At 47.8% G+C, this 22612-nt stretch overlaps 1 protein-coding gene across 5 annotated transcripts in view; it reads left to right on the forward strand.

Annotated features, from left to right (window-relative positions):
- The window catches only part of RABGAP1L (RAB GTPase activating protein 1 like), a 453918-nt gene that overhangs the window by 303833 nt on the left and 127473 nt on the right, over positions 1-22612 (forward strand). For all 5 annotated transcript variants that reach the window (XM_045838840.1, XM_045838841.1, XM_045838839.1 and 2 more), the window contains one exon: positions 15836-15877. In XM_045838840.1, the coding sequence (XP_045694796.1) occupies positions 15836-15877 (42 nt within the window). The remainder of the gene's footprint in view (positions 1-15835; positions 15878-22612) is intronic.

Raw genomic sequence — 22612 nt, forward strand, 5'->3', positions numbered from 1 at the left:
GGTCAGAAAATTATGTATGATCATGAATAGTACCCTATACATATATTAAGCTTGAAAATTTCTTTTGAATATCTTAAAACTTTTTCTCAAAGTGTCAGAGCTTTTTATTTTTATTTTAATCCTCACCTAAGGATATGTGTATTGATTTTAGAGAGAGGAGAAGGGAGAGAGAGAGAGAGAAACATCTGTTGGTTGCCTCTTGTATGCACTCTGGCCAGGGATCGTACCCACAGCCTAGGCGTGTGTCCTGACTGGGGATCGAACCCTCAACCTTTTCTGTGCATGACCAACTGAGCCACCTGGCCAGGGCTCAAAAGTTTTTTAAAAATGAAATTCATAAATAATTTTCTAAAAAAGAGAAGTATGCTTTGATATAAATTCTTTATCAATCATAAATTCTTTATGGTTGATATTAGATAATCTTACTTTGACCAAGCCTATTTCTTTCCTTGACAATAAAAATACATCAGGTTGAAAAGTTTTTACATTTATGTGAATGGTTTATTATAATGGTTTTGTTATATTGTGAGCCCAAGGGTATGCTGTAGAGCAAATACTGTGTTCGGTCAGGGTGTGGGAACATGACTATGAGTAGCTTTTTCCGCTTTTTTAAATCTCATGCCGTGCCTCGGATTTGGCATATCCCAGTTTGGGAAACACGGTTATAAACATGGGAAGCCACTGAAAGTTTAAGTTAGGGTCATGTCATGATGATGTATATGTTTTAAAAAGGTATTTCTGAGGGAGCCAAAACAGTTATGTTGTAATATCAACCAACATATGTTCAGTGGGAATAACAACATTAAAAATAAATGCTGCCCTGATCGGTGCGGCTCAGCTGGTTGGACATCGTCCTGCCAGATGAAATGTTACTGGTTCAATTCCCAGTCAGGGCACAGGCCTAGGTTGCAAGTTCAGTCCCCAGTCGGGACAGGTAAGAGAGGTAACCAGGCAATGTTTCTTTCTCACATTGATGTTTCTCTCCCTCTCTTTAGCCCTTAATTTCCCTCTCTCTGAAAAGAAATTAAAAACAAAACAAAAAAAGAATAAATGCTGACCTCCAAAGTGGAAAGGAAGAAGTAAAACTGTCACAATTTGAGGATGATGTGATTGATTACCTATACTATATAAAACCCTTAAAAATTCAGTAAAGTTGCAAGATACAAAATCAATATACAAAAATCTGTTGTATTTCCATACACTAACAACAAACTATCGGGAAGATAAATTAAGAAAACAATTTCATTTACAGTTGCATCAAAAAGAATAAAATACATAGGAATAAATTTAACGAAGGAGGTAAAAGACCCATACGCTAAAACTGTAAGTCATTAATGAAAGAAATTGAGGGAGACAAACAAATGAAAGGCTATTTCATGTTCATGGACTGGAAGAATTAATATTGTTAAGATGTCTGTGCTACCTAAAGCAATCTACTATCAAAATTCCAATAGCATTTTTTATAGAAATAGAACAAACCATCCTAAAATTTGTATAGAATCACAAAAGACCCAGAATAGCCAAAACTATCTTGAGAAAGAAGAACGAAGCTAGAAGCACCGCACACCCTCATTTCAAACTATATTACAAAGCTATAGTAATCAAAACAGTGTGGTAATGTGGACTGCAAACAGACCTACAGACCAGTGGAACTGAATACAGTGCCCTGAAATAAACCCACCACATATATGGTCAATTAATCTACAACAAAGGAGGCACGAATATACAATGGGGAAAGGATAGTCTCTTCCATAAATGGTCAGCCATGTACAGAAGAATAAAACTAGACTACTGTCTTATACCAGGCATACATATTAACTCAAAATAGGTTAAAAACTTAAATTGTAAGACCTGAAACCATAAAAATCGTAGAAGAAAACGTAAGCGCTAAGCTCCTTGACATTGGTCTTGGCAGTGATATTTTGGACCTGACTTCAAAACCAAAGGCACAGAAAGCAGAAATAAACAAATGGACTACATCAAACCACAACGGTTCTGCACGGTGAAGGAAAACATCAACAAAGTGAAAACACAACCCACTGAATGGGAGAAAATATTTGCAAATCACACATCTGATAAGAGGTTAATATCTAAAATATATAAAGAACTCCTACAACTCAATAGTGAAAAAAACAAAACAGTTCAATTAAAAGATGAGCAGAGGCCCTGAATAAACAATTTTCCAAGTGCGATACACAGTTGGCCAACAGACACGTGAAAAGATGAGCTCCACGTCACTCACCAGCGGAGAAATGCAAATCAAAACCGCAGTGAGATATCCCCTCCCACCTGTTAGAATGGCCACCATCACCACACAGACAAACAAGAAAAGAGTACGTGTTGGTGAGGATGTTGGGAAGGGGCACCCTTGTGCAGCCATTGTGGAAAACAATGGGGTTCCTCGAAATGTTAAAAATAGAACTACTGTATATCCATCATTTCACTTCTGGGTAGTTATCCGAAGAAAATTAAAACACTAGTTTGAAATTATATCTGCTTACCCTACCATGTTCATTGCAGCATTATTTACAATAGCCAAGATACGGAAACAACCTCAGTGTCCATCAGTGGGTAACTGGGTAGTGAAGATGTGCTATATATATAGGAAGGGATTTACTCAGCCGTAGAAAAGAATAGAACCTTGCCACCTGCAACAACAGGGGTGGAGTTTGGGGGCATTAACACTAAGTGAAATAGTCAGAGAAAGACAAATGCCATACGATTTATGTGTGGACTCCAAAACAGAACAACACAGAACAGAACAAAAAGCCAGGCTCAATGTATACAGAGAATTGGTTGTTGCCAGATCAGGGGGAGGCAGGGGTGGCTGAAAGGGATGCAGGGAATTAAAAGGTACAAACTTTTAGTTATAAAATAAATCAGCCCTGGGGATGTCATGTACAGCATGGTGGCTGTAATTAATACTACTCTGTTGCATATTTAAAGATTGCTAAGAGAGTAAATGTTAAAAATTCTCATCACAAAAAAAATTTTGTAACTTAAAAAATAGTATGTATGGTGATGAATGGTAAGTAGACTTACTGTGGTCGTCATTTAGCAGTGTACAGAAATACTGAACCATTATGTTGTGCATGAGAAACCATATAAAACGTTAACTGTACCACAATAGAAAACGAATCACAAAAGAAGGCCCGCTGATGTTGTGGCCTGTGGCTTTTAGAAGCCTGCCCTCTAGCACCGGTGCCTTTTATCTTTTGTCCTAAGTACACATTTAAGAGCATGTGGTATATTGCCAGATTGCCTAACAGTACTGCATTGTTGTGGAACTATAGGGGAGGGAACACATTATAAAGGGAGAGCAAAATTTTCAGATGAGATTTCTTTTGCCAGCCTTTTCTTTTATGTGACTACTTATATTTGGGGAGAAGGGATTCATGGAATACATCAGTGCAGTACACAGCGTATCGCACTCTGTCAGGGATACAACTAGATTCTTAACGGCTGGGTTAGTAAAGGTGTACGTGGGAGCCCAAAGGGACTTGCGAGTAATTTCAAAAGCGTTGAAAAGGGGTGAGAGGTGAATGGCTCCAACACAGCGCTTAGAGCGGCTCCAAGGAGGCCAGGAAGGACAGCAGTGGAGTGGCGTGTGCTTCCAGATTGTTATGAAGTGAGGCTTTGCCTTCCGTCTCTAGAAAAATAATGACTAGTAGCTCCTCAGTTCAGCATCCAGGGCACCGGAGATACTCACCGAAAGGAATGTCTCGTTTATCCCTCCAGCACGTATTTATTTAATAAATACTGAACACGTGTTATGTCTTGACACTGAGCTACATCTAGTAGAGGCCGTGGTTAATGGAACAGACATTGGCTTTGCACCCATGGAGCTAACAGGCTAATGGGGAGACATAATAAGTAAGTGCAAAAACTTGTGATTATAATCTGTACACCCAACACAGGAGTCCCTGAATGTATAAAGCAAGTATTATTGGATATAAAGGGAGAAGTTGACAACAAAACAGTTATAGTGGGGACTGTCATACCCCACTACCACCATGGACAGATCATTCAGATAGAAAATTAATAAGCAAATGATGGCTTTAAATGTCACAATAGACCAGATCGACTTAATAGACATGAATATGATTCTACAGTAGAATAAATGCCATGAAGGGAAAGTACAAGCTGCCTCAAATTTTGAAATAAGTTCGCCTATTTTAGATCAGGGTTTCAAGAACGGCCTCTCTGAGTAAGTGACATTTCAAGTTGAGATCTGAGGGATGAGTAGGAGAATTCCCACGGATGGGTGGGGGAAACGCGTGTGTGAGGCGCTCGGGTGGGAGGGACTAAGGAAGCCAGAACTTCTGGAACACAGAGAGCAGTCGGTCCGCAGGTGGGCGGGCCCAGTGGCACCAGGGGCTGTGGGGCACGGGGCAGGGCACGGGGGCTTTTCTCGGCAGGGCCGTGCGAAGCCACGGGAGGAGCGCTCTAGGCAGGGACTTGCACGGTCCAGTGGAAATGCTTCAGAGACGACTAGGGCTGTGGTGAATGCCCTGGGGGGGGGGGGAGTAAGGAGACAGAAAGGGGGGGGGCAGTTAGAGGCTCTGTCCCTCCAAGAAATGGTGGTGGTTCGTCAAAAGTGTCAGCAGAGGAGATGAAGGGTGGCAGATGGCTTCCTGTTTCAGGGGCAGAGCCCATGATTGTTAAGGATGTGGTTAAGGATTGAGGGTGGTGGAGTCCTGGACGGATTCTGACCGCTCACTGAGTGCTGGCGAGGCCTGTAGAATAGGATTGGACTGGATCAGAAAAGAGCACCTACCTACAGCCAGGAGCATTTTGTTAAATGGATTTTCATTTTTCCTTCATGTATTGTTTGGTCCTAAAATGAACTTGTGCAGTTGAAGGTCGAAGTTCACTGCAAGTTGAACTCCTAAGAAGTGTTACTGCTGTGCCTTGCCCAGGTGGAATGCCCGCCGGAACAGTGGAAGTCGTCACCCTTTCCCCAGCGCGACACACAGAGTCGAGAGAGAGGAATGTAGTGCAGGAAAGTGGCTGATGAGTTGTTTTTTCCTTTAACTTCTGAAAACACGGTCTCCTGTTTTCTCCCCCAAAAGTTTTGTGTTCGGAAAAAAGGGTGGAATTTAGACTTACACATTGGAAGTGTCGATAACGTAGAACCCTTCACGTCACTTTTTATTTTGGTCTTTTGATCTTTCACTTTCCTTCTAGAACCTATATAGAAACTGTGTCTATGGAATTTCTTTTCTGTCTTCTTTGAAGAAAGACAGTCCAGGTGCTTTATGTTTCCAAGAGTGGAACGGCCACCGAAGCAGCGTCCGCGCCTGCCGGCTGCCGGCGTACTGGGCCGGAGAAGGGAAGGGCTCGCCGATGATTTGGCACTTTTATTTTTCCCTTTGAATTTTTATTCTTCCAGAAATCTCTGCTGGATTGGGGTTTTCATGTTAGGATTCACGTTAGGATTAATAGGGGCTAATGCCTCTATTAATAAGCTCTGTCTGTAAGTTGATTTGCAGCAGACTTTTTATAAATTTAGGGCACCTTTTCTTCTTTTATTTCCTCACACAATTTTCGATTAGCAAGACTGGATCAAAAGAAACTTACTCATCTAAAGTGAATTTCAAAATGAAATCTTTTAAATGATCTGTCACTATTATAAAGCTAATTAGAAAATTGGAGTTATTTTTGGAAAGATACCAATTTTGACAGCTTGATCTTTATGGCTTTTTACCCTTCTTTCACTGATGCATGGAGCCATCTGCTACTTGCGAGAAGTAGACTATATTTTGAATTACTAGGCAGAAAAGATATATACTGTCTAAAAGGAGTAGATCTGAAATTTTAATAGGCATTCGACTCAGCTGGCGGTGCCGTGGGATGCCAGTTCGGATCGGGGCTGGTGGTTCTGGGGCACGGAGCCCGAGCGTCTGCACGTCGAGCTCCCTCTTGGGCGACGCGGAGGCACCGCGGCCCCCACAGGGCATGCCTTCTGCAGCCTGGCTTTAGAAAGCAGCGGCCGAAAGAGAGCTGGCGAAGGTCCTGCTCTTCCTTTTCACACAGTCGACCAGTCGACCTCACGCACCAGGCACCGGGGCGGCCTTCCTTTGGAGAGGAGAGGAGTCGGAGTCTCCCTCCAGGGGGCAGGCAGACCAGTTTATTCTGCGCCCCTGCAGGCGCGTCGTGGGGAGGGTTTCCCGCAGGCCCCGTCGTCGTCAATTGCCCGAGCGCTGTCACTTCCCCTCACTGCAGCCTCCGCCTGCTCCCCTGGAACCCATTCCGAGTTCAGCTGCAACTTTCCTTTCTGTTTGTGATGTGCTACTCATTTATTTACATTTATATTGTCTTTGAAGTTTTACTGCATTAAAAAATGGAGAGCTAAACAAGTTAGTTCCAATACGTAGATTCTGGAACAATTCCTTGACTGAAGACTGTGCTTTGGTGAGTTGACATTACGGTGATCCCCTCTCCACTATGCAGACACGAACACCCCTGTGTGCAGCGCACCGGTGTGGGGTCCCAGGATAAGGGGGCCGTGCACCCCTTCCCTGAGAAGGCCTGCCTTCGGTTTCACCCAGGTGGAACGTCACTCAGACCTGAGGGCCGCCGAGCACACGCACACAGCCTCATGGTCCTGAAGGAAATCAAACCGGCATAAAGCCAGTTCTGCCTGGGGACATGTGAATGTGATTAAAAAGTAAAAATGATGGCCTAGAGTAAAACGTAATGGACAGAACCTTTTCTCCAAGCTCAGTCTTCAGTAGAACAGCATTGCCTCCCCACCCCTGCCCACCTCGTGGGGGGCGGCCCCAGGGACCAGCTGCGTGGACAAGCAGCTCCCTGCCCTCCACCCTCTGAGGCGGGGCCGTGAGGCTGCTCAGAGGGGCTGAGGGCCAGGGAGGGGACGGGAGGGACCCACACCGCCCCGCCGTCTGCACTCTGTCAAGGTCCCTCTGAAACGGGCTCCTCCTCCTGTGCGGGATGTCTGGAAAAGGGATTTCCACTCCCGTGACTCTTTCAGGATTTTCAGCTCCCTTGCTTTTCTTAGCATTTGTAAAAACTAGATCACATTGTTTTGGGGAACAAATGTATATTCCGATGGACAGTCAAGACAGCAAACGAAACAAAGACCTCGGTGCCCCAGATCTCCACCTAGAGGGCGTCCTTTCCATACCCCTCCTGGCCGGCCGTCCACCTCTACCCCTGCTCATCCACCTGCTGTCCACTGAAGTCTGCCAGGCGCCTGGGGACCCCTCCCGGCGCGAAACGGCCACATTCTCTAGGCGTAGTTTGTAAATGAGTGTTGGGTACCACGCTGTACCCAGGTGGTGATGGTTCTCTCCTTGGTACCCGTCTGGTGAACTGGAACTTCAGGACAGCCATGCTTTTATAAACCTGTTCAGTCTGCTCTCAGTTTGAAACCGGAAAATCAAGTGTTTCTACTATATTGAAATCATGAAGAATAATAGATTGTTAGACCGGGAAGTCTGCGGGTAGTTTAAGCCGGTAGCCCTTGTTGGAAAGAACAGAGAGAGTTCCCTCCGTATCCGCTCCGTGGCCTTGGAAGACGAGGACTCGCGTCGGTCTGGCAGGAGAAGGTTGTGAGCCCCGCAGCCGACCCCCAGCTCAAAGCAGCGACAGACAGGTCACTGGCAGGGCCGCACTTCGGTGCTCTGGGTGTAGCGGGTGACCCTTCGGTGGCAGCCTGCACTGGTGGGCCCCGTGCTGCAGCAGGCTGTCTAGTTTTATTTTTTATTGGGAGATTTATGAAGGCCTTGAAGAGAGTTCCTAGGCAAAGTGCACAAGAATTTGCAGTTAGTACATATGAAGACAGATGACAAGAACTGAGAATATTAAACCTTGAAAAGTTGCTTTCCAATATATCTTCAGTGGCAGGGAAAAATGGCACTCAGGTGCTCTCCACTTCCTTCGAGGACAGACCAGAAGGAAGTGCGTGTGGATGATGACAGGACCAACGGCCGGCGGAGGAAAGGCAGAGCCGCAGGGTGAAGGCGGTGAGCCCGGCACAGGACAGGAGTTCAGCTTCCCAGTTACCTTCCCCGCGGTCTCTGGTTATTGTCACTGCTTTCCGTGCTTGGGATTTGACATCTCGGGGCCGAGTGGAGGTGCCTCTGGAGATCCTGTCCGCTCAGCGACCTTGCACAGTCTGTCTCCTGGCGAAGGTTCGAGGCCAGACAGCAGCCTGTGCTGGCGAACTGCCTGCACTGCCAGCGCCACTGAGCTCAGCTTCGTTGAAATGCAGGTCTACACTCCAGCTGGCAGGTCAGAAATAAATGCCAAAGGCTGACTCAGTTGGAGTCTACCGGTTTGTAGAAGCAAAACCTGTAAACACCTCTCCTCTCTCCTCTCTCTTAAGGTTTGTTAATCCTTTGATCGGCTTCCCCTGGAGTGCTAGCTGCTCCCATTTCCCTGTGGCTTGAGCTCATCCTTTTAAGGCCGAGTCTTTGAGCTGATCAAGCTGATTGGGAGATAGGAGATAGGAGAGACTGTTTCAGGAAATTACAGGAGAATGTATATTATAGGTCAGTTATCAGAATATGCAGCAATTTCCTTGAGATCTTAAGTAACTGAAATTTCCTTATAACTAACATCCTGAAGTTCAGTTCTGAGGACTTGGCCGTAACCGCGTGTTCAGACGGGGACTGCCCACCCAGTGGCGGGCCCTGTTCCAAGTGCTCTGCGGACCGAAACTCATCTCACCCTCACCGCCGCTCTGGGAGGGTGCTGGCGCTGAGGGAACCGAGGTGGAGAGAGTTTAATTAACCGCTCTGCATCAGACAGGGGGAGGTGGGAGGTCGACTGAGGCCTGGGAAGGCCAGCCCCAGAGTACACCCCGTGCCCCCACTCTGTGGACGCTCCAGAACCAGAAAAAGGCCGGAGGGGATCGGACTTGGTGGGAGGTGAAAGCCCTTCGTGTAGCCTGGGCATCGCCAGGGCGATACCGTGGACCCAGGTCTGGGCAGCGGCGAGGGCCACGGAGACCCAGCGGGCAGGGGCCCAGCCTCCCCCTCCAGCTTCAGGCCTCCCGTTCCGCCGGCTTCGGGAAGCTCTTTGTCCTGAGGAGGCCATGTGACCGGGACGGCTGACTGAAGCCTGCAGCAGCGGAGGGGCAGTGGGATCCCAGGCCCCGTGACGGCGGGGAGACCGAAGGGGACCGCCACCAGAGCTCCCTGCCGACAGGGTGTCTTTGTAGGAACGGTAGCCTGCTTCCCAGGCCGCCTCTCCTCGATGAGCCGGGTGGGTTCTGACCTGTCTCTGTTCTCACCTCCCGTTCCAGCAGGGGTCTGTTGTTGGCGGCGTGACCTGTCCGTCCTCGTAAACATGCGAATGTTTGCGTGCGCTGAACAGTGCTCGTGATGGCTCGGACTTGATGAGTACCTTTCAAAGCCTCTAACTTGATTTCTTTCTCTTATTTTACCTGCCTTGTTTCTGGAAGGTCTGTTTAATTCAGACGTCACTGACCTCTAAGGGTTCTTCCCAGGGTCGCTCAGACTGGAGGGCGCAGGCTTTGCAGATATACATCTATTTAGCACTTCGTGTAAAAATACAAATGCAAGTCAAGGAAAGGTAAAAAACCAATCACCCGTGATCAGGCAGAGGCGTTCATATGTTAGATTTCTTTCTCATCCTCCCCATTCTTGAGCTCTCTTCCTCACAACTCTACTTAGGAAAAACTAACAAAGGAATCTATGATAAAACGGGAAATATAAAGTAAACCTGGGGAAAGGAAAAGTGGGAATCATTCAAAGTCGGTCACATTTTAGAGTCTATTATTGACAGGTAGTCCACGTAAGGGAAGACTCGGCCACGGGGACTTGGAGCTGAGGCCGCTGTGAAGGCCGCTGTGAAGGTCGCTGTGATCTTCCTTAAGCCGCTGCTCGGTTTTCAGTGCTGCCATCCTGACCCCTAGTGGTCACCCAGAAGCAAAAACCAAAACCCAAAACGACGGATCATTTATCTCACTGGTTACTCCCGCAAACTCTTACAAAAGATTGAACTTTTAAAGAGCTTATACCATGAGAAGCGGAAATGAGGTAAAGCACTTCTTGGCTAACGTGTTACACTGTTCCTGCCATAGAGCCTGCATTAGAGGACAGACAGTACTTGTTCACATTTGAGGAGGGGACGAAGGGACTCTGGTCGTCTCACCGGAGGACACGCCCCCCCAGGCCCAGCGGCCGGGAGCCGGCGGTTTTGGAGCGGGAGCTACTGGGAACACACGGCCTCCGTGCTGTCCTGCCGGGACCCGTCCCCTCAGTTCAGCGTAAGGAAGCATCAGGCAGATCCAACTGAGGAACACTCTTCAGAAGAAGGGGCCGGTGCTCTTTTCAAAGGGTCAGGTTCGTGAAAGACAAAGACTGGAGACTGTTCCACGTGAAAGGAGACCAAGGAGACAGGACGGCTAAGTTCAGGACCCAGCACTGGGTCCTGGCCCAGGAAAAGGACATTAGGGGGACATCTGACAGAATTCAAACGCATCCTTCTTGGTTTTGGTACTTATCTTGTGGTTATGTAAGGCATTAACATCTGATGAAGCCAGGTGAAGGATATGCAGAAACTCTTGGCACAATTTTTTTGGTAGTTTTTATCTAAATCTTAAATCATTTCAAATGAAATGCTTTCAAAACTTGAAAGCAATCATTTACTTTGTTCACAATTTCCTAAGTCGGTGGTTCGGCTGGGCGGTTCATGTCTGATTCGCGTGGCTTCTGCGGGGGCGCCTGGGCCTGGGGGGTCCACTTCAGGGTGACGTTTTCACTCACGGATCTGGCGCCTGGGTGGTGCCTGGGCTCTCCTTCCTGTGGGTGGCAGCTCATCCTGTGGGCCCCTCTGTCTCTGTTTGACTCCTCGCAGCGGGGTCTAAGTGCCACCACACTGCTCACGTGGGGACTGGCTCCCAGGAGCGAGTGCCCGGGAGACGGGCCGGGAGCGGTCGGTGCGCGGGCCTGGGCTGGAGAGCCGACACAGCCTCACCGTCTCCGCACCGTTGCCCACGGAAGCAGCGTAGCCTGCCCAGACCCCAGAAGAGAGGACGGAGACCCCACCTCTCAGTGGCGGAAGTGTCAAAGAATCTTGGCGGGCTTTAATCTACCCAAAGTCTCGCTGAGTTTGCAGTAGAGATGGCGTTAGCTGTGAAGAGCATGGGGGTTTTGCTGTTGTCTGTTCTTCTGGCGGGCATGAGTTCTGATCCTGGCTTTACCATTTATTTACTAACAGTCTCTGAGCCCCCGTTTCCTCATCCCTGCAGTGGTGGCGGTAACAACACAGGCGGTGGAGCCGGGGAGAGACTTCAGTGAAGTATATGTACAAAGTGCAAGATCTAGCTGGCAATAGCTGTGTGAACCGAATAATAGTTGCTGGTGCTTATCGAATACTTAGCAAGTGCTCAACGTATTAATATGCTTTTATACGAGGTCTCCTTCAGTCGTTCCCCTTCCTGGGGTGGGAGGTCCCATGGGGGATGGGTCGGAGAGGGCAGCACCCACCTCCTCTGGCATGAGCCGCATTTGCCGGTGGGTCTGCTTGGTTTCCCATGGCCACTTGCGGTTTGCTCATTTCTCACGGCCTCATTGTTAGGGCTGCCACCTTCACACGCCGCTGATGTCTCTGTTTTGGTCCCCCAGGACCCAGGTGCTGAGGCACACGTGACGCTTTGACACCGCCCTCTCAGCGTTTGTTCTCCGTGCTGTCAGCATTGTTTCTGACAGCCTCTCCTGTCACCTGTCAGCTCCCGGGGCCCACGACAGCGCGCTCATCAGAGCCAGCGCGCTGCCTGTTCAGCGGGTGCTCCGCTCTCAGCCTCGCCCGTGCAGGCTGTGGGAGCGCCGCTGTTGGCCTCCCCGGGAACACGACGATCTGCACTTGGGAGCAATTATCTAATTTGGGGCAATTACTCGTGGGTGTTCTCTAAGTGAACACTTTTGCAGGCTGTGCCTGGATTCTGAAACAGCAGCTTCCCAGTCTGATCTCGATCTGTTGTCACTGGAGGAAGGTGGGGTCCTTTCTGTCCCCGACATGCTGGTCATTGCCTGACAGCCCGTAAGTGGTCAGCCGCTTTCGAGAGTATTTTCGATGTGGAGACAAGTGATAAAATTAGGTTTTGGTGGGAGTCACCTATTGGTTACCGTTCCACTCTCCGCTCTCAAAATTTACTTGCCTTGGAATGGAAGGAACCACTTTAATCCTTCAGGAATTAGAGGGCACAGTAAATAACACCCAGCGAAGGGATTTGTGCATCCGCCCGCCTGTCCGTTGGGCTGTGGCCTCTAACTCGGTGGCTGGGAGTGTGGAGGGGCACTGCACGGCTGAAGCCAGCCAGCCTGCCTGCCTGCTAACTGTGTGAGCGGGGGCAGTTGACTCGACTTCTCTGAGTCTTAATTTCCTGTGTGTAAAATAGGGTCTGGGGTTGTCCTGGGGTCACCCAGGGACACGCTTTCCATATAATTAATTCGGATCTTGGCATGCAGAAGACATTCAGTGGATGCTACTTATCTTCTCGCTCTTGGAGGCAGACCTTGTACTATCAATAATGAGTAACCATAACAACATATTTACTTGTTGTTTTTTCTCTGAACAATTCTCCAGGCGTTTTACCTTTTGAGTCCTGTTAGGAAACCTTGATTCCCCTTCAGTAGCAAACAAATTGCTGCAGATTATGTATTTCTGAAAAGGAGAGGTATTTTGAAAATGTATAACTTCCTTTTCTTTTAAAAATATATTTCAGCAAATAAATTTCAGCTCAGTTAGGCAAAGGTTGGATCATGTGAGAGTGGGGGGACAGTGAGGTGGCAGTGAGGGACTCAGACTGAGTTCGAGGTGCTCAGAAGAACGAAGGGCGGGTCGCTCAGCTCACCTGACAGTCGGCTGGGCGCCGAGGACCACAGCCTGCGCTGCTGGTGTCACCTGAAATCCAGCCCACGTGGAGGAGCGTTCTGTAGTTTAACGCCACCTCTAATTATATTCCTAAGTGAGGGCGTCTTTTAAAAGAAAATAGGTATTTTTAAATATGCAACTAAGGTTGCCTTTGTTTTTCTTCTTTCTCTTAGGAAATCAGGATACGTTTTTGTAGTGAAATAAAGATCTTGGTAGAAATAGCAAGTTTTTCCTGATTTTCAACAGCTCAGAGGTCTGAAGGGACCTTTGTTTCCATAGTCTGGCCACACTATTCTAGTTTAGTTTAAGGCTTGTGAAGTCTTTCCTTTTCCTTGTTTGTTTGTTTGTTTGTTTGTTTGTTTGTTTTAAAATGGATAATATCTAGAGCTTCATGTAAGCAGGTGCAGTAATACCTGACTATTCTGAACTTGTTTAAAGAGTTTGCATATATACATTTTTTTCTGGTAACTGCAAGTGATGTCTCTAGCTTCCCAAACTTAAAAAAATGATCTGCTTTGTATTTAATGCACACACTTCGCACGCACAGTATTATTCATGAGCACGGCTGGATTATCGTGATGCGCTGATGTTAACTACTAACGGGCTATTGGCTCCACTGAAGGGGCCAAGATTGCTATAAATTTTATAGTTTTTTAAAAGTGAATCTTCTCTTTCTGTCAGTTCTAATATTTTAATTCTGACAGCTGTCCTTACAGGCTCTCTGTTCCTCATCCCATCCAGCACACACTTTGGTATTAGTTTGCTGCTTCTGATGTTTGTCAACTATAAAATCACATCACCAAGCTAATTTGAATAAATGTGTCTCTTGTGTTAGTGAGAAATATTTTGGCTATTTGGAGATCATTAATTTTTTTCAATTTCTAAGTTCTTATTTGAATTTTTCATAGCTCAGTTGGTTAGTACTTTTACTTTAAGATAGGTAAAGAAAAGGATTTCTTAGATTCTGTAATTGGTTTAGCTGGGTCTTTAGGGAAAAGAATAAATCCCCCAAAATTGGGGATAGCTAGTATAGTTCAACCGTTTGGTCCTCAGACAAGTACTCACGGTGCCCACCAGAGCAGCACTATGTGGTGAAGTGCCGTTACTAGTTTTTAGGGGGCCTGGGGGATGATCCTAACTTGCTACTAAATATAGATCTGTACCCTTAGACTAGTCAAGTTCATAATGTGAACAGTATGAACTGTGATAATACATTTTGTTGTGAAAATCAGTGCACTTTCAATGTTGCTGTGAATGCGAGGGGGAGGGGGAGTGTTCGGGGGGAGGCTGAGAATACAGCAGAGGCGGTTGAGCCTGGAGTGGCATTTCCAGAGAGTGCGCTGAAGGGGTCGGGGAGGAGAGGAGGGCGGGAGAAAGCCCGGGAGGAAGGGGCCGGAGCGGTGTAGAGAGGAGAGCCTCACATCTTCAGCAGGGACGAGGAAAACAGCCCCGGCAGGCGGACTCAGTCCCGATGGCGAGTGCACAGGCACTCGGCCTGTGGGGCTTCACTGGCGCCTGGTGGCTGTGATGTGGGTGGAGGGGGCGTGGGGCAAGGTGGGAGGTCCTCTTCTCTCGGTCGGCGAGTTTTGGCCTCCGTGGGCAGCAGTTAGCGGGTGAGGATGCAGCTTTACAAAAGCAAAATTTCCTTAATTGTAACCCCAGTTTTTGATCTACAGAAGTCTTCTTTTTCTAGCTGGTAATAGTAATCAAAACCAGTGTAGGGTCATTGCTTGGTGTGGTGATGGACTGTGTCAGTCTGTTTTTGTCTTCCGGCCTGATTATACTTCCTTCCAGCTGCTTTGTTTTCTTAAAGAACTGACTGAGTAAACCCAGAGCCTCCGACCAAATATTTTGTGTTAATCCTTTCCCGTCCACCCTCACATCATCTTTTCAGCGGCCGACCGTGAGAGAGCACATTAGCAAGTCACGGTGGGAGGGCACTCTCAGTACCTGGTCCCGCTCCTCACCTCTGATTCTGGGGACGGAGAGAGGGTGGTTTGTTAGAGCGCCTTTGCGTAATGCGCCTGATGCAGCTCCGCCTCCGAAAGGCAGACAGGCCCACTTGTGACCGAGGTGAAGAGGGCGCATCTCGTAGACCCCGGGCTTCTGGGAGACGGCAGCTCACCGTCGGTTCCGACTCGAAAGACCGTTCTTCTCGTGTGCAATAACTCACATGGCGAAGAAACAGCATGTTCTGTGGCAGCCTCTTTTCTGGTTCTCTCATCTCGAGTGTTTAAGATTCCCTCTCTCTTGAATTTAATATCTAAGCATCCCTTCAGAAGGAGTTGTGAAGTCAGAGTTCACAGTTCAGCTGCAGTGTGGCTTCTTAATTGGCTATTTAACTCATTTATTACTAAAGAAATACTGCTCTGCCCCTGAGGAGGGAAAAAAGGGAAAAGCAAGTCTGGCAGATAGGCCCTAACTACCATCTCCGGTTGTTCAAATGCTGCCTGTGAGCGAGAGATCAAACAAACAACACACAGTGAGGACAGTGGTGGAAACCCAGTGTGACGGTGGCAGCTCCCCGCGTGTGGTCCGTCCCGGGGATCGGCGGCACTGCTGGTGCCGGGCTCTGCGGTGCGGCCTGCCGCTGCCGGTTGGCCCGCGCCACCCAGACGTACAGCCCAGAGTCACAGCCCCGGGGTCTCAGGCGTCACTTTGGACTTCTGCATCCCTCCCTCTTGACCTCAGAACTCGACTCTTGCAGTCCTTAGACCATACAAGTAATTTACAAATAGATGGAAGGAAAATGATTTATTGTAAAAGCAGTAATTTTATATGAACACTCATTAAATAGCATCTGAAATTTGCAGCAAGTCTCTCAGAGAAAGAAAATACCTTTTTAAAAAAACTAACGACTTGTTTAAGTATTATTGTCTGTGAAAATGGTGTGTGTGTGTCTTGGGAAAATACTTAATGAAATACAGTATGTAGCAGTGTTGATTTTGGCTCTTCTTTTTAATTGCAGGGTTTGAACATAATCTTTCACGTGGCCTTGGCTCTTCTAAAGGTAAGTCTGTTTTTATTTTGAAGGCACCAGACTCTCTGACCTCTGTGCCCTTCGACCTGGCGGGATTCACCTCCCATCCTCTGGCTCATTTTAGATTCCTAAACCCAGGAGGAGGGCTTCTTGGAGGACCCCCCCATCCTGTCCTGCCCTCCCATCCTCTTTTGTTATCGTTTATTTAGAATTTGTTTCTTTGTTTCTCTTGTCATCTACCATAGCACTCATTCCAATAACTTAAAAAAAGGTTTTCATTCATATGAGTTAGATGATACAAGAAAGAAAGTTAAAACCTGTTTCTGTCAAAATGATGCCAGTTTTTTTCTTAAAATACTTCTTACCATAACAGCATCCCTGGAGGTATCTAAACATATCATCGAATTATTAGAAAGCTTCTATAATACACTGACTAAAAACGAAACTGCTACATTTCAATTTGCAGTTCTTTCTCTGATAGCTAGAAATTTATAAGACACTTTAGAATTCAGTTATAATTACCTTGTTGGCTTTTATATCAACATATCAGTGCAGCTTTAACAGTGCGGTAATAGCTAGACATTTGCTGAGGAATCGGTAAAAATAACTCAGTCGGTTTTTGTCCTTCAGTCAGAGATGACAGTCTGTTATGGAAGGCGGTGATTGCCTTGTTGATTAAAAGCTGCAGGCTTCCCCCCCCCGCCGCGTAAAGCACAGTGGGTAAATTTTCGGCCACTCGACCCAGATTTGGTTCTGACTTCAGCCCCAGTGTACGACCTTGAGCAGATCACTTCAAGTACTCGGGCCCTGAGTGTTGAGACAGTAGCAGCCGAGTTGGGGGACTGTTGTAAGAATGGGATAAGGTGCTACGTGAAGGCTCTGGCGTAGTGTCTAGAGAACCGCACTGCCCAGTACGTGACAGCGGTCGTTGCTGTGGGGACAGCTGTGGTCACAAGGTGGCTCAGAATTCGTGTGTGGGTTCCCGTCATGCCGGTGAGTGTCCCGAGAGGTGGCGGCCTGGCACCCGCACAGAGCCCCCGGTGCCCCGGGAGAGCTTCCGCTGACCGGCGGGTGCCGTGGCTGTGCGACTCCGCCAGCGGGCGCGGCTCCTCACCGCTGAGTCTGCGCGACGTTTGTGCTTCGGGAAGTTCATTGGACGTACTTGAAGTTGTCCACTTAATCATTGTGAGTTTAGGGATGAGTGATTCTTACGGCAAAGTTACTTTAGAAGTTAGGAAAGCATTTAAAATCCCTTCAGTGGAATAGCAAACATATTTGCATGTCTCTTTTAATGAAGTTATGGGTTAGTCCAGCTCTATTTATTTTCTTGTCATTAAAACAGATGAAAACCAAATAATTTTTAAGTTGTTTTCCTTATAGGGCTGGAATAAGCCTTTTAGAATACCCATGTAGTGAAAGAATTACGTAATTCAGAGCGAAAAGCACATTAAACCATAAAGGAATTGTGAGGCAACTCGACAAAGTTCTGATGTTTCCCAGTCATGTCCAATTTTTTAAAAATCTCGATGTCACATCTTTCCTGGAATGTCTTCCCCCAATTTTGGGGGTGACCTTTCTTTACTGGCACGCTCAGCACATGCGTGTTCTGTCTTTTGTGGGCAACCCTCTGGGTGTCGGACCTGGACTCTGTGTCAGCCAGTGTGTATCCGTCTGGTAAACTACCTGTCTGATCCACAGGGTTTTTGGGCCCGATTGTGTTGGCCGTGTGAACCCAGCCATGACCTGTGCAGAGGAGGCTCCGGCCACGGGGCAGGAAGGCTGTTTTATCTTCTCCAGTAACACTTGGTTACTCATCTCATCTCATGTTGGGAATTTGACTAGAGAAGGTGTGAAAGGGAGAGTTTCTCACTGCTCTTGGCCTGTGTTTACACCCCTTTCCTGCGTGAATCGGGAGCTGGCCCCACATGCAGTGCAGGTGGGCCGGACCGGAGGCTGTTGACCGACCCGAGCGAGTGCTCCAAACCCGTGCGGCATGACCGACTGAGCCCCTGGCCTCGTGTGCCGGACGGAAGACTGTGTATTTGTTTCTGTGAAATAACAAACTTGGGGACAGTTCGAAGTGGGGACAGTTCGAAGTGCTCGTGCACCCAGTCTAAGCGGTTTTTAACATAGCGGCCGAGGGCCTCCGGGTTCCTCTGAATGAGCAGCTTTCCTGGGACGAGGGGCATCCGGAAGGGAAGTCGTGTTTCCCGAGCAGCCGCCCTGTGCTGCGTGCTGCACGGGGGCTCGCTGGCCCGCATGCAGTGTCCGGGCGTTGTTCGCAGGAGAGCCGTGTGGTGTGTAAGCCGGAGAACACCGTCCGACTCTCCCCCCAGCTGAGAATGGGGGGGCTGGGCCCCAGGTTGCCTGAAGCCTTTTGGCTTAGTCATGACAAAGCTGGTTTTGTGGTACTTTTAAAGAGCACAGACACAGGCGACTATCTCTGTTGCTCAGAATGGTTTAAAGACACCTCCTTTCCCAACGGGAGCCGCTTTCTGTGGGGATAGAAATAGTCTTCCAGGTGGCTAGAAGCCTGTTGAGCTACGGACTCACTGTTGCTGGTAGCATCGGCCAGCCATTCAGGATGTTGGCACCGTCCACCAGGTAGGTCAGCGATAGCCCCCCAAACCTAATTCGTTTGCTTTGTGTAGCATCCAGTGGCCGTAGCTCAGTGCACTGTAACAGACCGCAGGTGCTCAGTCGGAGCTAGTCTCAGCTGCCTCGGACGGGCAGAGGACGTTTCCCGCCAGAACGGGCTCTTTGCTTTCAGACAGTGGGTAAAAGTAAACGACAGAGTGTTTTTCTCCTCTCTCCCCAGGCTCGTTTTGTGTCTTAAATGTGCATGTAGACATTGCAGGGTCAAGAAAGCCCGCTCCTCTTCCCACCTCCAGGGAGTGGGAGGTTGGGTATAAAATCTTCCCCCAGGCTCTATGAATACACACCACCTACTGCCTACCCAGATACGTATGTGTGCACGTGTGTCTTTAACGTGGGTTTGCAGATTATGGAGAAGATGGGGAGGCAGGAGATGAACTGAGAAGAACACTGTGCAAGGATGAACATGTATTTATTTTCTCCAGAAATGCCATTGAACAAGACTCTTTTGCATTTAATGATACTTTGTAAAAATCTTTCGGTGTCACTGCACACATGTCACTGCAATCATGGGTGCTGGAGCCAGACTGTTTGAGTTCAAATCTCATCTCCCACAGTTTATCCAGTGACCTTGGGAAGTGATAGTTTCCCCACCTTTGAAACGGGACTGTTAGTAATACCTGTCTCGTGGGGTTATTGCTGGGGTTTCGTGAGTTGGTGATATATGACTGGTGCCTGGGACTCTAAGTGCTACGATGCACTCAGGTGCCATTACTACACACAGAGCTTTCTTAACCGTTCAGATCCTGCTCAGTGTCTCACTGTATGTGCCATAATTTAACCAATTTTGTATTTAATTTTTATGAACATTTAAGGTGTTTCTCGATGTTCCCATTTAATAAACTACATACTTATCTGATACTGTCTTTTGGATAAATTTCTAGGAATGTAATTGCTGGGTCAGAGTGTAATCACATTTTAATCATTGATGCATTTTGCAAAATTGCTTTCTGATAGCAGAAAGTATGAGTGCATTTTCCCCATACCCTTGAAAAAGCAGAATTCCTAAGTATGTACTTTTCAACCCTCTCCACTAGGATGTTTTACCTCATCGTTCTGTTGAAGGTTTTATCTTTCTGTATGCTTCCTTTCATTTGCCTTTGCTCACTCCTTTCTTCCTTAGTCGTGAACTTGGAGTTCACAGAGCTCCAGCCTCCAGGAACTCACCTGATGCTTCTCCCTTGATGATCCTGTTCGTTCCCCTGGTTTTATCTCTCAATGCCCAATCTTATCTTCATAGTTAACCCAGACCCAAATATTTGTCAGTGGACCTCACATGCCTGCTTGGGTGTTTCAGAGGCACATCAAACCCAGAAGTCAAAACCGAACTAACGTGCCCCCCCAGCCCACTCCTCCTCCCCCCACCCCCATGACCCTCACTGCAGCAAAGGCACCCCCTGCCCAGCTGCTCGAAGTGGAAGCCTAGAGGCCATCCTTGCCCGTCCTCTTTCTAAATCTCCGACCCCTGCTAAGCGGATTCTCTCCTTGACCATTCACAGACACTTCCCGCGTGGGTAGTCGGGGCTCCGAACTCTCTGACCTGGACTGTTGCCGTGACCTTGTTTGGTGACTGATGTTGAGCACCTGCCAGGTGGTAGGCAGTCTTCTAGGCGTCGGAGAGAGGGTGCTGATGAGGAGAGGCCCCACATTCATGGAGCTTTTGTTCCGATGAGTGAAAGACGGTGCTAGAACAAATACAAGATTCTAGTGATGCGGTTTTTTATGGTCACCAAGAGAGTGATGTTGGTGCAGAGTGGAGAAAGGTCCCCTGTTTTGGATTGGCTTGTCAATCACAGCGCTCTAAGGGGTGATATCTGAGCTGAGAATTGAATGGAAAGAAGTAGCCAGCTCTGCCGCAGCCTGGAGAATTAGCTTCTAGGCAGAAGAGAAGTGTAAAGGCCGAAGAGGGTCTTCTGCGCTGGCAGGAGGCAGGAGGCCGGAGGCAGGAGGCCTGCGCCCAGAGTGTGGGAGGCGGAGAGGTCGGCGTCTGGGATGTGGGTGCTGGCAGTGGGGCTCGGAGAAGTGATGTCTGCGCCCCTCCATCTGCTTGTGACGTTGTCCAGTTCACTCCCACGTGGCCACGCACTTGTCCTTCTAAAACAAATGTTACTGTTTACTGTTGCACAGATACTCACTGAGCACCGATTCAGAGTGCACAGACTCGGTCAGTGCACTGCAATAACAAAAACACTTGCCTCCGTGAGGCCTGTGCCTGGCAGTGGCCAGTTATGACACAGAGCCCTAACAGATATGCAGACACAGTGAACGCGAAGCAGTCGTGCTGTGGGAGAAGGAAAGGCGCGGCAGGGTCCCGGTGTTGCGGTGGGCTTTGCGGAGTTAAGGGGGAGCCAGGTCTGGCCGGAGGGAGGGGCCCGGAGAAGGCCCGAAGGCAGTGAGGGGGCGGGTGGTGCTGACGCGCAGGAGGCGTGTGCTCAGAGTACAGCTGCACCCGGAGCAGGGAGGGGCCGCGGGAGGGGGGTCAGGGAGTGACTCGCCACTGGCCTAAAACCCTTCAGGGGCCTCCCACCACTCTTGGGATAAACTTCACCATTTTGAACGTAGCGCACAAGGTTTTCACGGTCTGGCCAAGCCTAGCCCTCTCCCCCTCTCCCTCACCACTGCACGCTCTCAATCAAGTCGTCATAATTGCTTCTCTCCTTGACCCTAGGGCAGGAATCCCTCCCGTCCCAACAGGACAGATGGGCAATGGAAACAGTGAGGGTTCCGATGTCTCTGCATCCTTGCTAGCCACTGCTCTGACCCTTTTGATTATGGCCATCTGGTGGGCGTCAAGCAGAATCTCTTTGTGGTCCCATTCGCGTTTCACAGACGGCAGCTGATGTTGAATGTCCTTTCGTGTGCTCTTTGTAGATCTTCTTTTGAGACCCATCTATTAGGATCTTTTGCCCAATTTTTAACTGGGTCATCTGGGGTTTTTATTGTTGAGTTATAAGGGTTCTATACCAATTTTTAACTGGGTTATCTGGGGTTTCTATTGTTGACTTGTAAGGGTTCTATACCAATTTTTAACTGGGTTATCTGGGGTTTCTATTGTTGACTTGTAAGGGTTCTATACCAATTTTTAACTGGGTTATCTGGGGTTTCTATTGTTGACTTGTAAGGGTTCTATACCAATTTTTAACTGGGTCATCTGGGGTTTCTACTGTTGACTTGCAAGGGTTCTTTGTACAGTCCCCTGGGTTTGCAGTGACTGGCACATTCAGTTAGTTTTGCAGCTTCCGTGGAGGAACGCCTAGTGTCCTGTTGGTGGCAGCACAGCGCTGCTGCTTTGGAAATGGAAGCCGCGGGCCCAGCACCGCAGTTCTGAGACTCGGGTATGGCTTTATGTGGGTTTCCCCTTCCAACATAATTTGAATGTTTAGAACTTTTTTCTCGTGTATCTCCAGTTTGCACATATAAAGGGTAGGGGAAGAGTAGGTTTACAGTTGTGAGTACATGAAACACAGAGTTTATTCTTGTATTATTATTTCATTACTGTATTATTTTCCATATGCGCAACTGTAAACCTACTTTTGCCCACCCTGTACACAGGCGCACGTGTGCACACACACACACACACTCTGTGTGCTACCTACAACCTCCTCAGTCCTGTCATGAAGAGTAAGAGTCATCTTGTAATTAGACTATTTGTTGTCTAAATGCTTGGCTGAATAGTATCTTTGTATCTTACAAAAAAGAGTTTGTAGAGCAACATAATAAAATTATGAACAAAAGAATAGTCTATGACAGTTTAAAAAATACCAGCAAATTATTTTTAATCCCACTTTAAAGGGCCTGTTAGCACTGACTGCCCTTGAAAATGAGCAAGCCGTTTGTTCTAAGTAAGTGAAATGTTACTGTGTGCGTGTGTGTGTGTTTGTGCATGTGAGGGGGTGTGGGCACTGCACACACCTCCTTACTGCCGCTGTTCTGACCAGGCGTCTCTAGATACTCAGGAAATACGTTGGATCCATATTTTTAAAATCTGACAGCTCTTATCAGTAATTAGGTAATTGTATAGCATTTATCACCTGTGATGAACGCTCAGATGCATTTCAAAAATAGTTAATAAATCAAATTAATAGTAACATATCTACCAGTGAATTGTTC

Source organism: Phyllostomus hastatus, unplaced genomic scaffold (genome assembly GCF_019186645.2).
Source record: "Phyllostomus hastatus isolate PE091 unplaced genomic scaffold, TTU_PhHast_1.1 phas_contig_283, whole genome shotgun sequence".
NCBI lineage: Eukaryota > Metazoa > Chordata > Mammalia > Chiroptera > Phyllostomidae > Phyllostomus > Phyllostomus hastatus.